A 17235-nucleotide genomic window follows, 5' to 3' on the forward strand; every position below is an offset into this window, starting at 1 on the left:
TTCAGAATGGGATCTTTTAAAGTCTTTGAGATATTAATTAATTAATTAATTAATTAATGCTTATAACAAATGAAATATTTTACAAACAAATAAAGTCACCGTAATTCTGAAGTTAGCAATTGAAAGTTAATTTCATTCCGCATACAACGAGCCCTATATATAGTATTTTGGATAAGTAGATTGTTAATAAACAATTAGTTAACATTGCATTTGTTTATTAACAATCTACTTATCCAAAATACTTCATATATGGCTCGTTCGATGCAACTTTCACTTGGTAAGTTCAGCAATACCATAACTTCATTTGTTTGTAAAATATTTCATTTGTTATAAGCATTAATTAATTAATTAATTAATTAATATCTCAAAAACTTTAAAAGCTCCCATTCTGAAAATTACATGTTTTGTAGAAAATTAGTCAAGCTTTTCATTGAGATAGTTAATAAAAATAAAAAAAAATTTGATTTTGAGATATACGTAAATTAACATTTTAACCTTGAAATTCAAGATCAAATTTTATTTAAAAAAAAAATTTATCACCATCGTTTAGCCCGTCAAAAAAGCTTTAAAAATCATTATATATTTGTTAACTTTTATGCATTCTACTTATAAACTACTTTTACTAACAATGACAACATTTTAGAAAAGTATGGATTAAATTCGAGAACTTTTAATTTTTTGTTCGGACAATTCAGGATTTTTGCCTCATATGGGGTAAAAGTAAAATTCCTGTAGCGAACTAAGTGAAAAATAAATTGATCGGATCGGGCTGTAACTTGCACATAGTTTAGCCCAAGGGGTGAGTAATTTAACCACAAAGTATTGTTAGGTTTTTTCAAAAACTGGCGGAGAGGGAGGGGGTAGAATTATTTTGAAAAATTTAAACAGTGAGTTTTTGATGACTTGTAACTTTTAAACAGAAAGAAGAAAAAAATTTTGTCCTATATTTAATATTTAATTATCCTATATTTAATTTAAATAAAAAGGGTCGAAAATTGAATTTTTTGAAATTTTTTTTGCACCATTCGCAAGAGCAGGAAAAAATCTTTCGAAAAAATATAGGACAAAATTTTTTTCTTCTTTCTGTTTAAAAGTTACAAGTCTTCAAAAACTCACTGTTTAAATTTTTCAAAAAAATTCGCCCCCCTCCTTCTCCGACAGTTTTTGAAAAAACCTAACAATATTTTGTGGTTAAATTACTCACCCCTAAGGCTAAACTATGTGAAAGTTACAGCCAGATCCGATCAACTCTTTTTTCACTGAGTTTGCTACATGAATTTTACCCCATATTATATATATACGAAAGTTGTCATTACATAATTTAAAATCACTAGATAAACAGAAAAAAAAGGAATAGCAATCTGCCAGACCACTAAAAGCACTAAGCGTGATTTTTTTCCAGGGTTCAATTTAAAGTTTAAATAATTTATTCTACTATTTTACATATGTACTATATTAAACTATTTCTTTACAGCTGAGTTCAGTTCATTTCAATTTTCACCGGATAAATCGAAATTACTCTACATTGCTGAGAGAAAACTTCCAAAATGCGAACCTTTCTACTGTCAAAAAACCCGAGAAAAGAGAGAAAGAGAAATTTACGACATGGAAGTAATATTAAGGGTAAATATTAAAAAAAAATTTTAGAGTAAGTCCAGGTCAACCGTGTCAAAAAATTTTCATTGATTTTCTAACATATTAAAACTTTTAGAAAAATCTGTAGTTTACTATAAAAAACACTTGTAATCGTTTTTTGAAATTTTAAATTTTTGTTAGTTTTTTTGCATTAATAAAATTTTTCAACATTATAAAAAAAAATTAATAACTTAATAACCGTTTGCTATAAATTAAAGAAACTTATACTGAGTATATAAAAAAAATGACTTCTTTTTAATGAATATATAATTGCCAAATTGTAAACTTAAAAAATCGATATTTTTAATAACAATTTTATAAGCAATTTATATGATTTATGTGCCCCCCCCTTCGTTTGCGATGAAACTTACATGAAGTGTACACGCACGGCAGTCTCCTCTTTAAGTTCGAAAAAGAAAAAAAAATTGTATTACGGCTTTACGGAATCTAAAGAAAATGAAGCCAATAATATTCATTTAAAATTTATTTATTATTTTAATTAAAAATTAAATAATATTCAAAATTTTACTTAAACCTTTTTTAATTACTTAATAAAATAATTTAATACTTAAATAATTTAACAACTTGACTTAATACAAATGCATTTAATTAAGAAACGATAGTAGAATTTTTATAATTAGTTTTTTTCAGTGCATTCCCAGCAAACACGTTCTATAAATGTTATATAACAGTGAGGACCCAGTTTTATAGAACATTTGTTACAATCTGGTTATGAATCTGTTATATAACCTTATTGTAACAGAATTCTAGAACATTGTTACAAGGGAGTTATCGATCTGTTCTATATTATGCTAACTTTACAGTTATGTAACAATGTAATGTACCATTTCAGTAACACAATCATCACAAATGATCTGTAACTGACGTTCCAACGTAGTTTTAGAACTGTGTCTAAAAAATTTTATGTAGCTGTTCTAAAATTTTGTTGCAGATTAGTTCTGGATGACATTTATACCTACAAATCGAAACAATTCTGCAACAGTGTTACATAACATTTCTATAACACTACATCCACAAATTTACTGTAACTAATGTTCCATCATATTTCTAGAACTATATCAGAACAATGATATGTAACTGTTTTAAAATTTTGATGAAGTTTAGTTCTGGAATATATTTGTACCAGAGCTTAAAAATTTTGAAGTGTTCATAAGTACCTTAACTATTTTCTATGGAATGAATAAATAAATAGTTCATTTTACTTAAGTATGTAGTTAAACTTAAAAAACTCAAAAATTTTGCTTCCTCGTGGAGGAAGCTTTGTAGTCCTTTCGTTTATAAAACTTTTCAAAGTGGCGGAAACAAATTTTTTTCTTTATAGAAACATGTTATATGAGATCCTGATCAATTGTCCGGATGTATGTATGTGTGTGTATGTGTGTGTGTGTGTGGATCCCTTTTTTGTTTAGAAGATAACTTTAACAGATTTTAATGGATTTAGATAAAATTTGGTAGGCTCATTTATCATATTAATATCTCAAATCTGACCAAAGGATTTTAAAAAATACCTAAAAAAACAAATTTTATCGTCTTTTTACCAAAATTTTTTTTTTAATCGAAAAAATTTTTAAATAGAAAAATTTAAGGTTATATATGAAGAGCTCCATGGAATAACGATCTATGGCACAATTGAAAAGTTTGGTTATGAGCTTTCAAAAAACGTAAATTTTCATGAAATTTGTAATAAGTATGTATATGTAAATTGTTATTTATTACACTTTTGGTAACTATTATTAATTCTATTAGTTACAATAATTCGCTTACAGCTATTAATTTATAAAATTTTTATATTTTTTGAAAGCTCATAATCAAGCTTTTCAATTGTGCCATAGATCGTTATTCCGTGGAGCTCTTCATATAATAAAATCGTATTCCTTACGTCAAGACGAATCGATCGATATACATAAAGTATACATTTGAGGTAAATTTAAAGAATTAATGAAAGTTAAAAAATCAAAAATTCACATTTTGGCAATAAAATTTTGCTTTCTCCACGAGGAAGCAAATTTTTTTGCTGATCGTAAAGAGGAAGCAAAATGTTCATGTAATGAACATCTGAATTTACAACTTGTTTTATATATCACATAGTTTTATTGTTTTCTCTTTATATAAGCAATACAGTTTTTAAATCCTTCTCAGTCGCAAGTTATCAAGTCAATTTTGTATTTATATTCCCATGTTAGGGTAGCAGAATGGTTAGAGTATTAGCCTATGGAGCGATCTTGTTAGAGAAAAGTTGAAGTTTGCCACTGTTCTAACTATGTTTATTTTAGAGTTTCCTTTTTCTATTACATCAAGTTTTAATATTTTTATTAAGAATAAAAAATATTTTGCATGTATTTTTAGGTAATAATCTTGCAATAATGGTTACCCAAAAAACACGTTATGTATCAGCTACATAACAAATAGGTCACATTGTTATGTCACTTTGTAACATTATATTAATTATTCTATGGTATTCTATGGTGATATAATTATTACATAATTTCTATACGTATATGTTATATAACAATATGATATATTTATTACATCACAATGTAGTAACTTTTTGAATGTCACATTGTTCTTTATTTGTTAGGTAACTATTATGAAACTATGTGACATAACACATGAATATTTATTTAATTTTTTAAGCAACATTTTTTTCTTATTAACTTTTTAAATTATTTAAATTGTAACGAACCGAATTAATTATTTAAATCGTCGTCACTGCTCGACTTCGATTAATCGATTGTCGATCTCTTGATGCGTATCGATTCGATACTTCTCGCGACTGAAATAGCAGACGACAAAACCGCGTGTTAAGCGAAACAACGCCAACCGGCAGATTGCTGCGAGCCATAGGCGAATAAGCATATAATTGTTGCGAGTCGCGGACTTTGTCGCAAACTGTACGCGAATCACATTAAGTGATAATAATTTGTTCTTTGTATTAATAAATATAATAGTTGTGTTCCATAATCTTTCGTGCATTTAATTCAAATCTGTTTTACGTCTTGTGTTTGCCAAATCACTACAAAAGGGGAATATATCCGTCGTAGAGAGCCAGCGCACTACGGTAAGTTCACCTTTTAAATGGTCATTAATTCTGCAGTGCTTATGAACATTCTTTCTCTCGCTCTCTACCGCCAGTGTAGCCGCACCTGGAGAATTCTCGTCAAGTGTTGTTCCTGTGTGTATTGTGCTTTCCGTCGCGAGTCGAACCCGTGTTAACCCCTTCTAAAAAACTGAATCTCGCGTCAGGGCAGTCACAAAAATGGCGCCCAACGTGTATTTTTCATAAGCCATATTTGTGCACTTAGTCACAAAAATGGCGCCTAAAGTACTCTTTCTTTTATAATAAAATTAACATTTTATTTTTCCATGGCCAAATTGCGACTTTAGTCCCAATTAGAAGCCAAATTTGTTTTTATTTTTTTTTACAAATAAAAGTAAAATTACCTTTTTACTAAAACATCGCGAATTTTGAGAAATTTGTAACAAATTCTTTTTAAATTCTCGATCGCAAAAAAAAAAAACACAGGCACACACACTGATGAAAATTCTCTAACAAACACTATTAGCTCGCACAATCTCAATTTTAAAAGTAAATAATTGCTTCTAAAAATTCTATTGCTTTAAAATATTAAACATTATTACGCTTCGCTAATTTTATAACAAAACGCATCTGCTTCACTTTCTTCGATATACAAGATTTATTTGTAATTTTTTTTTCATGTAGAACTTCGCTCATCTAGAAAATTTATTTATGATTTTTATGTAGAACTTTGCTTATGTAGAAAATTTATTTGTAATTTTTTGTGTAGAACTTCGCTTATTATCTCATTTTCTATACAGAATTCGCTATATTTTTTTCTTTCTGTAAAATTTTTTGAAAATTTTTAAGTGCTGTTCGTGATAAAAATTACCATGGGCAATTTTATTTTAATAAAAAAATAAATGCTGCCTAAAAGTAACCTCTATAGAACACTGGATTCATCGTTCGATTATGCAACCAAAACACAGCTGTGTTTACATTCACAGCTCAACATTGTTTTTCGCAGGGTTTAGTCATTCCTTTCCAAATTAAATTCTTTCAAATTCTAATATTTGAAATTACAAAACCACAAATTTTGAATTAATCAAAATTTAATTAATTTCATTTTTTTCCAACCAACAGATGAGATTATTATTTTCAAATAATTAATTAATTTTCATTTGTTGCTGTACTAATTAAAAATTGGAAAAACAAATGAATAAAAAATAAAAATAAATACAATTTTTCTTTTTAAATTAATTCTAAAGATCATCAAAAAAAAAAAAAAATCTCTCTTTTTATTTAATGAACTTTTGCAAATTTAATACCCTCTCTTAATGACTAACAAGAAAAAGACCCTACCACCAGGAGCGACAACCAGATCACGAACAAAAACAAACAAAATGTTTACCACTCCCCCTCCCCCAAAAAATTCAGAAGCAAATTTTACCGCGCCACAAGAGACAACCACTGATAATACAGAGTCAGTGATTCTCAACCCAGATCCTTTGAATTTAGAATCCCCACACAGAGATTCTACAATAAACAAAAAAAATGGCAACAACGAAACGCATAACGCTACCAGCAATCAAGCTAGCAACCACGAATCGACATTTTTTGTACCTTTTAAACCAGGGACAACCCCAAAAATCTCAATTCAAACGCGTCGTGGCCGAAAATCAAAAACTCCAACCCCAATAACTAACAAAGCGATAACACAAGTTCTCACACGTTTTAACACTATTCACGCAAATCAAACGGCACAAAATAATGACTTTCAACGCCACATGCAACAAATGTTAGATCGCAATTTAAATGAATCCCGCTTACAATTAAACAATTTTTATGCTGAAAATCGTCGCGAAATAAACGCAGCACGATTAGAAAATTTAAAACATAGCACAAATGAAATAAATACCCTTAAAATAGAAACTTTTAAATTAATTCAAACAAATCAATTAGAAACAAATAAATTAATTCAAGAAAATCGAAGCGAAGTGAACAAAATGATCGAATCTCTCTCGCAAAAAATTTCGGATTTGCAAGTTAGGCAAACGCAATCTCCATGGCACGATTCTCGATGGGAATCAATTGACCCTGGCTATCGCGCTAGTACACAACAGGTAACACAGCCTACATCCCTACCACCTACATGTACCACTACTACAGTAACAACTACAAACACAGGGACTTACGCTACAATGAGCACAGGAATAGCACCAACTATACCCCCACCACTAGCTCCAACACCTTCACTAAGTGCCCCTATTCGCAACAGAACCTTACAATTTAGCGAACAATTAGAAAAATTCGATCAAACTCAATCTTTAAATGACTCTCTTAACTTACCACCAATTAATACTCAAGAACCTATCGCAAGACCTCCACCAGTACACCAAAGTCATATTGCTAATTTACACAAGGTTGTAAAATCTTGGGAATTAAAATTCCCAGGAAAACTAGACGCAGACGAATTCATCAACGAATTCGAACGCAAACTAGATGCATCCAATATCAATCCCGATGACGCACTCTCAACGTTATCCCAAGTATTTGTCGAATCCGCTTACACATGGTTCGCGACATTTCGCAATTCGTGGAACACGTGGACTGAATTTTCAGTCAAATTTCGATCAATATTTGGCGAATCCAATGATGATCAACGCATCACAAATAAAATTCAACGCGCTGTCCAACTTGAGGACGAATCAGGAATTGAATTCGTAATAAGAATAGGCTCATTATACAATAAACTTCAACACAAAGTACCCGAAGAAAGTCAACTTGACAAAGTTTACTCAGCGCTTCACGCTGACTTAATTTTGCAATTTGATCGCGACAGTTTCGCAAACTACGACGGTTTAATTAAAAAAATTCGCAAATACGAAGAAAAAATTGCAACAATGCAATTTACTTCAAAAATTCGCGAACAAGATTCTAAGAAAACCCACAACAAACGTAGTAAAAATGTATTAAACGCAATTGAAACACCCCCTCTTGCGACTGATTCCACTCAAAAATCAGAACCGCAAACGGAAACAAAAAAGAACATTGAGTCAAAAAAATCAAAAAACAATAAAAAACAAAACAAAAGCGAACCAGAAATTAGTTTAAATAAACTCGAAATTTACAAGCAACAAATTAAAAGACTAGAAGCAAAATTACCGCCGAACGAAAACTTAAAAGTAGAAAGTGGTAAAGGTGAAAAGAAACCACCTTCATCCCCACCACAGGCCCGTAAATCGCGCCGCCGTTCCACTTCAAGTTCCTCTCGCTCCTCACGTTCCGTGTCGTCGCGAAGAGAAGGGGGGAAGAGTAGACCGTCAACGCGCAGAAGTCGAGACCGTAGCCAAGACTCGAGACGAGACAAAGGCCACTACGATAAACGCAAAGATAGAAATCACAATAATTACCGTGGACGTGGACGAGGTCGTGGTCGCGGTTACAATAATCACGATTACTACCAATTTCTTGCGCAATTCAGTCAACCTGGTAACGCGCAACAACCGCTCCAACCCCCGCAAGCACCAACGCTACCGCAGGTACCACCTTGGTTCGGTAATTATAATCGCGACTATCCTAGCATGTTCAGTTACAACGCACCTAACCCTTTCTCTCCAAAAAACGAGAAAGATGCCAGGAGAGAATAGATCTCCCTGGCAAATCAACAATTATTATTAATGAAAATACGGAAAATCCCTATGATACGAAAATAAATTCAAAAAACCGCAATATTATCGTTAACCGTGCACTCCCCAGTTGCAGTCACACCGCAAACGACTCAACGTGTATTCCTCAAAATGCATCAGCGCTTAACCAAGCGCATGCCAGCAGGAATTACACCAGTGACTCCGAAAGCGAGTATGATGACATATGCTACTCAGATTCTGAGACAGAGTACACTGACTCGAGCAATGAGCTCCCCACTACCGAAAATTCGAAATTGGTAGAGGCGAGCATATCATCACTCATGTCAAAGCCCTCGTCACAACCAGCTGTTGGCTTATTAGCGGCAGCCAGTAAATTCAAGCGCTTAGTACACAAAGGGCCAGCACCGCCCCTACCGTCACAGAAACGTCGCACAATCACCACATCGATAAATATTGGCGGAAAAGAAATTATTGGTCTCATCGACACAGGTAGCGATCGCACCTTTATGTCAGGAGAAATATACGATCAATTAAAAGAATTCGCGAATAATAATCCAATCCTAGACGCAATTACACGCGCAGGAGTACAACTAGCTCAACGTGATCACGTAGCAGCGCCGCGATATTCTATAAAATTTGACGTTAAAATAAAAGATTGTATTGGTGAACTTTGGTTCGCAATCCTCGACGGATTAACCACGCCCATAATATTAGGCATGGATTTCATAACCGCATGGCAAGTCGTCATAGACGCCAGTGAAGGCTATTGGTCTATAAAAGGATCGAAAGCGCAAAGCCCTATTGTTTCAACAAACAATACGCGTAATTTTCTGAATTCGGTACAATTGCTAGAATTAACATCCGAACAAAGAAAAACTCTCGACGAATTTATTGATAAAAAATTATCAAACTTCGCCGATTACACCGGCATCACTGACCTTGCGACTCACGTTATCGAATTAATCGACCCAACACCATTTAAGCTCAAAGCACATCGTTACAGTACTGAAGCAAATAAAATAATCAACGAGCAAATTGATAAATATCTCGAAAAGAAATTTATAGTTAGAAGTTCCGGTCGTTTTGCAAGTCCAATTGTCCTCACGTATCGCAAAGATGGCAGACCAAGAGTTTGCATGGATTTCCGCAAATTAAATAAAAATACTAAAAAATCAGCTTATCCACTACCGCGCATGGACACTATCCTGGACGCACTATTCGAAGCTAACATTATTAGCACAATTGACCTTACAGACGCATTTCACCATGTACCAGTTCATCCCGATTCACGTGAATACACCGGTTTTGTAGTACCTGGCCGTGGCCAATTTGAATGGGTTAGAATGCCTTTTGGCCTAACAAATTCACCAGCCACTTTTCAAGAATTAACCGATAGGTTAAAAGAAAAATTTGTTGAACATATCCGCATAAACAATTTACCCGAACACTATGTTGATCAAGTACACGCGTACCTCGACGACTGGATTATCATTTCCAAAACGTTCGATGAACACATCTTGTTGTTAAATATTGTCCTTGATATTCTTCACAAAGCAGGTCTCACGATAAATCGAGAAAAATCATATTTCGCAAAATCTTCAGTCGAATATCTTGGTTTTATTCTTGATAAAGAAGGTCTTAAACCTAATTCGAAACGCGTAGATCCGATTTTAGAACGTCCTACCCCCCGTAATCGCAAAGAACTACGTCAGTTCAACGGTTCCGTGAACTGGTACCATAGACATTTGCGAAACATCGCGCGAGTACAAGGTCCATTAAATAAATTAGCTAGTCCCAAAGTACCGTGGAAATGGACAGAAATACACGAGGAAGCTTACCAAGAAGTAAAAAATTTATTGAAAAATGCATTAACGCTAAATGCACCGCGACCAAATTTACCATTCTTCTTATACACAGATGCAAGTGACACCGGCATAGGTGCCATTCTCACGCAAAAAGACGAAGATAGAGAATATCTCATCACATGTCTGAGCAGACCTTTGAGAGGTGCAGAGTTAAATTATACTACCACTGAGAAGGAATGCTTAGCTGTGATTTTTGCGATTAAGAAATTGCGCTGTTATCTCGAAGCTACAGAATTTACGGTTATCACCGATCATTCTAGTCTGGTTTGGTTGCAAAACCTAAAAGATTCGCGAGGTCGACTTGCTCGATGGGCGTTAGAATTATCAGCAAACAATGCGAAAATTGAACATCGCAAAGGTACCACCAACGAAGCAGCTGATACTCTTTCGCGCCTCTATGAGAATGTCCCCGAGGACACGCCCACTTTACAGCTTAGTCGCACCCACAGCATATCTTGGTACGATGAAATGGTTGAACGCGTACGCAATACCCCCACGCGCTACGAACGATACAGACTTGACTCAGACAGCAATCTGTATTACTACAAACCTAATCAACTCAAGGAAAGCATAGGCGATAATAATGCATGGAAGAAAGTTTTGAAAGAAAATGAAATACTTCCGATTATTTCTAAATATCACGACTCTCCACAGTCCGCACATCAAGGCATAAATAAAACTTATTTATCAATTATTAACCATTATTACTGGCCCGGTATACGCGAAGATATTAAAAGATATATCAATGAATGCGAAGTTTGCCTAAAATGTAAACCTAAAAACAACCCCCCTCAAGGACTCATGTATCCACGCAAATTTAGCGAACCATGGGACATTGTTTCATTAGATATTGTAGGCCCACTTCCGCGATCCAAATTAGGAAAATCTTATATCCTGGTTTGCGAAGACATTTATACGCGATATATCGAATGTTTCGCTTTATCGAAAGCCGATGGCCCAAAAATTGTGAAGTCATTAAACACTTTAATTAACAAATGGGGAACACCCAGAACATTTGTTACTGACAACGGAACAGAATTCGTTAACCGCACTATCGCGAAATTTCTTAACGAAGTCGGTTCTGAACAACGCACAACGCCTGTCTATCACCCGCAGTCAAACCCCGTCGAACGCGTTAACCGCAACCTCAAGATGATGATCGCCAGCCTCCTTGGCGAAAATCAACGCGAATGGGATTTGTTGTTAGAAGAAATACAATTTGCTTATAACACTACCGTCCATTCCTCCTTAGGTGTCACCCCCGCATTCTTGAACTTCGCTCGCGAACCAAGACGCATGGGAGAACAAAATTGCCAAACTGACGCTAAATTGACAAATGACTATACGACCAACGCCTGGACAGAAAGGGTAAAACGCATAGACATTCTCCGTGCAAAAGTTCAAAAATTAATGGCTAAAGCTTCCGAAAAACAAAGAAAAATTTATAATAAAAATCGTAAAAATGATATACATTTCGAACTTGGTAATTTAGTGTTCTATCCAAATAATAAATTATCTAAAGCTATTGAAGGATATAGTTCAAAATTAGCGCCTCGATATAAAGGCCCAGCCATTATTACAGAAAAATTATCACCCATGGTGGTTATTATCAGCGACACACATGGTAAAAAAATTGGTAAATACCATGTAAATGATTTAAAACTCGCAAAAAGGGGTCTTCGATCGCAAAACAAATTGTAACTCTCTTTTCAGATTCAATATGGATTCAACGGTCAACAACACTGCCAATTCACTCAAGCTTCCCGAGATCCCAGTGATCCAAATCTCCGTGATCTCTAACGAAGGCAAGCAGGTGGAGTTCTCTAACCGACCATCAGGGCTCATCGCGTTATCCAAGACAGACTTTGAAAGCCTTGTAAGCTCGCGACAAGAGTTCTCTGATCAATTGATGGAAGCTCATAAAACCATCAACGACCTCCGCGATAAGCTTTCCGAAACCGAAGCGACTACGAACACTAATGGCGTTCCCGACGTAGCAACACACTACAAGATGCTCACTGAACTGCTGCAAGAGAAGCAGAAACTGGCGGAGCAACTGCCGAGATATAAAGAAGAGGCACTTCACTTTAAGTCTGAAGCTACAAAGCAGAAGAAGTTGGTCGACTCGTATGAAATTGACTACAACTCACTACTTGCCGACTACAACTACCTCGAGAAATTGTATCACCGTACACGCGATCTGTTCCGACACAAAGTCTCTGAAGTATTTAAAATGCAGTCAGAACTTCGCGAAATTCGAATCAGACCAAGAGCACCAGAAGGATGTCTCAATTGTGGGTCACCAGGACACAGCTTCAAGTGTTGTAAAAAAGCATATAGCGAACGATTTTGCCAAATATGCGCAAACCCAGATTTTAGCACCGACGAATGCCCATGGCCACACGTCGCAGATGGAAAGTTCGACGTACCGGAACATCAACGCTGCAAAGTATGCAAGAGACCAAAGAACTTGCCTGACGTCAACTGTGGTGAATGCCGCAGAAGAGTTATCGAGATCAAAATCGCGAAAAGAGACCAGCAGATAATAGAGCTCGTCAAACGCACGATCGAGAAACCAACACTGCAGAACAAAAGAACATCGCAAAAAGAAACATGCAAAGTTGACGACGAAGCTTCTAAACCCAGAAGTCCAGTTACGCGAAAAACATCTCCAGAACTGATACCTTCAGAGATCGCTGGAAATGACTCACGGGATCCCAGCAGAATACTAGCACCATTTGACTCCGATGACAACAATGCAGATCTGTGGGAAACACTTTGTCAAGCCTATAAGCTTAGCATCAAGGACGAAGAAGAGTGAAAATTGCGAAAATTCGCAAGAGACATTACCAGTACTTAGAGACATTTTTAGTTTAAGCAAATATTGCTAAGTGCTGTGAATATTATTACTTATAAGTATTATTTTAGTTTTTTTTGTTACTCATATTTTTTGCAATGCTTGAAACGCGAATTTTCATACTCCACAATATTTTTTAGTTTTATATACATCTTCGCGATATTCGAGCACAGTTTCATAAAATCATTGTATCCTTATATTAGTTATAGATTTTCTTTAGCGCAATACAAAATACTCGCTCCTAGAAAACTACTCTATTCTTCTACTACAATTTTGTATTACATTACAACCATTCGTTCGCAATAAAATCTAATACCATTTTGTAATCGATTAACGCATTATTCCCCAAAGAGAACGAACGTTAATAAGCACTATAATTTCTCTTATTTTCAAAAAAAAAAAAAAAAAAAAAAAAAAAAAAATTATTTCCATTTCATTTTTAAATTCAAATCTGAATATTCTTTTTATATTTCTTTTAACTAAATAACTTTTACTTATTATGATTGCAATGACCAAATAAGGTGAACTAATAAAAAAATGTTTTTTTTGTATGTTTACTAATTATGTTCTTTCCAGCGCCGAGAATCGAATACAGCAGTGACTCCGATTAAGTAAGGGGGATTGTAACGAACCGAATTAATTATTTAAATCGTCGTCACTGCTCGACTTCGATTAATCGATTGTCGATCTCTTGATGCGTATCGATTCGATACTTCTCGCGACTGAAATAGCAGACGACAAAACCGCGTGTTAAGCGAAACAACGCCAACCGGCAGATTGCTGCGAGCCATAGGCGAATAAGCATATAATTGTTGCGAGTCGCGGACTTTGTCGCAAACTGTACGCGAATCACATTAAGTGATAATAATTTGTTCTTTGTATTAATAAATATAATAGTTGTGTTCCATAATCTTTCGTGCATTTAATTCAAATCTGTTTTACGTCTTGTGTTTGCCAAATCACTACAAAAGGGGAATATATCCGTCGTAGAGAGCCAGCGCACTACGGTAAGTTCACCTTTTAAATGGTCATTAATTCTGCAGTGCTTATGAACATTCTTTCTCTCGCTCTCTACCGCCAGTGTAGCCGCACCTGGAGAATTCTCGTCAAGTGTTGTTCCTGTGTGTATTGTGCTTTCCGTCGCGAGTCGAACCCGTGTTAACCCCTTCTAAAAAACTGAATCTCGCGTCAGGGCAGTCACAAAATTTCCTTCAGTATATTTTATTTTAAAATATATGTAATGCATACTTATGTATGAGTTGATAAATTTATTGATTTTTAATAAACGAATGATTTAATAAATATATAATATTGATTAATTTATACTTATTATTACTTTTATTTGAATAATTTTTTTTGAAAATTTTCTTTTTAATTGAATTTAAAAATTATAAATTAAAATTTTAAAAATTATAATGCAGAAAAACTAATATGCCATGAAATTTTTGTAACTTGCATAAAATTAAATTTCGGCGGGCACATAATTATTTACAAAGGGATCTGTATAGACTACTTTAGATTAGATGATTTTTTATAAACAATTGCCATGTTAGGCAATTGTTTATTAACAATCCACTAACCCAAAGTAATTCATATAGGGCTCGTTGGATGCTGAATTTTGTCAACTTTCAATTAGTAACGTCAGAATTACGATACCTTTATTGGTTTATAAAATATATAATTTTTTATTAATCTTAACAGTTAATTAATTAACTAATATCTCGAAAATATCAAAAAAGGACATCTCAATATTTTTTGAGGTAAAAATGCACAATTTTTACTTTAATAAAAAAAATTAAAAACAATAAAAAGAACCGAACTTAAAAAAAAGTCAAAAAAATTTTTGATTTTCAGAAAAAAGGGTCAAATATTAAATTTTTTGAAATATTTTTTCACCAATCGAAAAAGCACAAAAAAACATTTGGAAAACATATATGTCAAAATTTTTTTTATTTACTTATATAATATTCACAATTTTTAGTTAATTAATTAACTGTTAAAATTAATAAAAAATTATATATTTTATAAACCAAAAAAGGTATCGTAATTCTGACGTTACTAATTGAAAGTTGACAAAATTCCGCATCCAACGAGCCCTATATGAATTACTTTGGGTTAGTGGATTGTTAATAAACAATTTCCTAACATGGCAATTGTTTATAAAAAATCATCTAATCTAAAATAGTCTATATAGGGCTCGTTAGATGCTGAATTACGTCATCTTTTAATTGGTATTTTCAGGATTGCAATAACTTTATTTATTTGTGAAATATTTTATTTTTTATTAACATTAATTAATTAATATCTCGAAAAAACCGAAAAAGGACATCTCAATATTTTTTGTGGTGAAAATATACATTTTTAGCTTTAAAAAAAATTAATTAAATAAAATGGACCGAACTTAAGAAAAAATTCGAAAAAAAGTTTAATTTTCAAAAAAAGGGTCAAAATTTAAATTTTTTTGCACCATTAAAAAGAGCAGGAAAAAATCTTTTGAAAACATATAAGACAAATTTTTTTTCTGTTTAAAAGTTATAAGTCTTCAAAAATTCACTGTTCAAATTTTTCAAAAAAATTCAACACCCTCCCTCACCGACAGTTTTTGAAAAAACCTGACAATACTTCGTGGTTAAATTACATTTCCTCAATTAAATTATAAATTATGTAATTATATATAAAATATAAATTAATCTCTGAAAAGATCCCTTTGTACATAATTATGTGCCCGCCGAAATTTAATTTTATGCAAGTTACAAAAATTTCATGGCATATTAGTTTTTCTGCATTATAATTTTTTAAATTTTAATTTATAATTTTTAAATTCAATTAAAGAGAAAATTTTCAAAAAAAACTATTCAAATAAAAGTAATAATAAGTATAAATTAATCAATATTATATATTTATTAAATCATTCGTTTATTAAAAATCAATAAATTTATCAACTCATACATAAGTATGCATTACATAGTTTCATAATAGTTACCTAACAAATAAAGAACAATGTGACATACAAAAAGTTACCACATTGTGATTTAATAAATATATCATATTGTTATATATTATATACGTATACAAATTATGTAACAATTATATCACCATAGAATAACAGAATATCACTGCGTTACATTCTCATTATATAATGGTTATATATAAATAATGTCACAGAGTGACATAAAAATGTGACCTATTTGTTATGTAGCTGATACATAACGTGTTTGCTGGGTTAGTACCACATCTCAGTGACTTTTCTTAAATATTTTTCTTTATTACAAAATTTATTTTATTTACTTCAAACTTTTTATACACACATAAGGGGTTTTAAACTATTAAAAAAAATTTTATTCCTTATTTATAAGGATTATTTTGCTGTCATGGTCGCCTGAAAATACCCCCACTTGTGATTGGCGGACACGATATCTCCAACTCAGGTCATGGAAAAATAAAATTTTTGATATTTTCTTGAAAAGTAAGCTTGTCGCTATCGTCGAAACAACAATCAACTATTTTTAATGAAAAAAAAACAAAATGGCGGACTTTTTTCATTTTTGACCTGGTTTTTCAACTTAAATTGTTTAAAAAAATTGTTAAAATATTTGTTTAAAGATTTTTTGCATACACTGAAGAAACCTAACTTAATACCCAATAAAAAATCAAAATTTTGTATTTTCGAAGAAAATGAATTATTAAAAGTTTTTCTGTTACACCGGTATTAACCTCTCTACCTACTGCCATATTTTCAAATAATAATACAGATGGGTTTGACGAAAACAAGTTTTTCTTTTTTGACGTCGGTCCGGATACCTTACTCAGGAACCTCAATCATATTAAAACTAAAACGAAGGGTCCGGATTATATATCCATAAAAATGTCACTTCCAGTAATTTTTCTTGTTTTTCTCTATATGGGGCGGTCCACGCCATTCCAACATATCATCGACTTGGACATTTTTGATTTCGCTCAAATTTTTTTACCTTTTTTTACTCATTGAAAAAGAGCTTCCTGATTTTTTTTAAATTTTTTTATAAAGCCGTTTTCGAGATATAAATTTTTCAAAATTTTTGTTTTGAAAGCTCATAACTTTTTGATAAATGCGCCAATTTCAATTCTTTTTTTTCAAATTGTGTGTTTTTAAATGAACTTTTCAAAACTTTCATGCAAAAAATTAAAAAAAAATTATTAACCTTATTTTTT

The 17235-nt window shown here is 32.7% G+C and overlaps 2 protein-coding genes across 3 annotated transcripts in view; both read left to right on the top strand.

Annotated features, from left to right (window-relative positions):
* The window catches only part of LOC127276976 (acylamino-acid-releasing enzyme-like), a 369586-nt gene that overhangs the window by 24594 nt on the left and 327757 nt on the right, over positions 1-17235 (top strand). For both annotated transcript variants that reach the window (XM_051297734.1, XM_051297735.1), the window contains exon 5: positions 1475-1623. In XM_051297734.1, the coding sequence (XP_051153691.1) occupies positions 1475-1623 (149 nt within the window). The remainder of the gene's footprint in view (positions 1-1474; positions 1624-17235) is intronic.
* Positions 4431-14230, top strand: LOC127276977 (uncharacterized). Its single transcript, XM_051297737.1, has 2 exons — positions 4431-4714; positions 11901-14230. The coding sequence occupies exon 2, from the start codon at positions 11908-11910 to the stop codon at positions 13006-13008; it is 1101 nt and encodes a 366-aa protein (XP_051153694.1). The 5' UTR covers positions 4431-4714; positions 11901-11907; the 3' UTR covers positions 13009-14230.

Source organism: Leptopilina boulardi, unplaced genomic scaffold, assembly GCF_019393585.1.
Source record: "Leptopilina boulardi isolate dan_hultmark-lab unplaced genomic scaffold, ZJU_Lbou_2.1 LbouV2_162, whole genome shotgun sequence".
In the NCBI taxonomy this organism is placed as follows: Eukaryota; Metazoa; Arthropoda; class Insecta; order Hymenoptera; family Figitidae; genus Leptopilina; species Leptopilina boulardi.

Coding starts and splice junctions, on each gene's coding strand:
- LOC127276977 (XM_051297737.1), top strand. CDS start 11,908: ATGGATTCAACGGTCAACAACACTGCCAATTCACTCAAGCTTCCCGAG.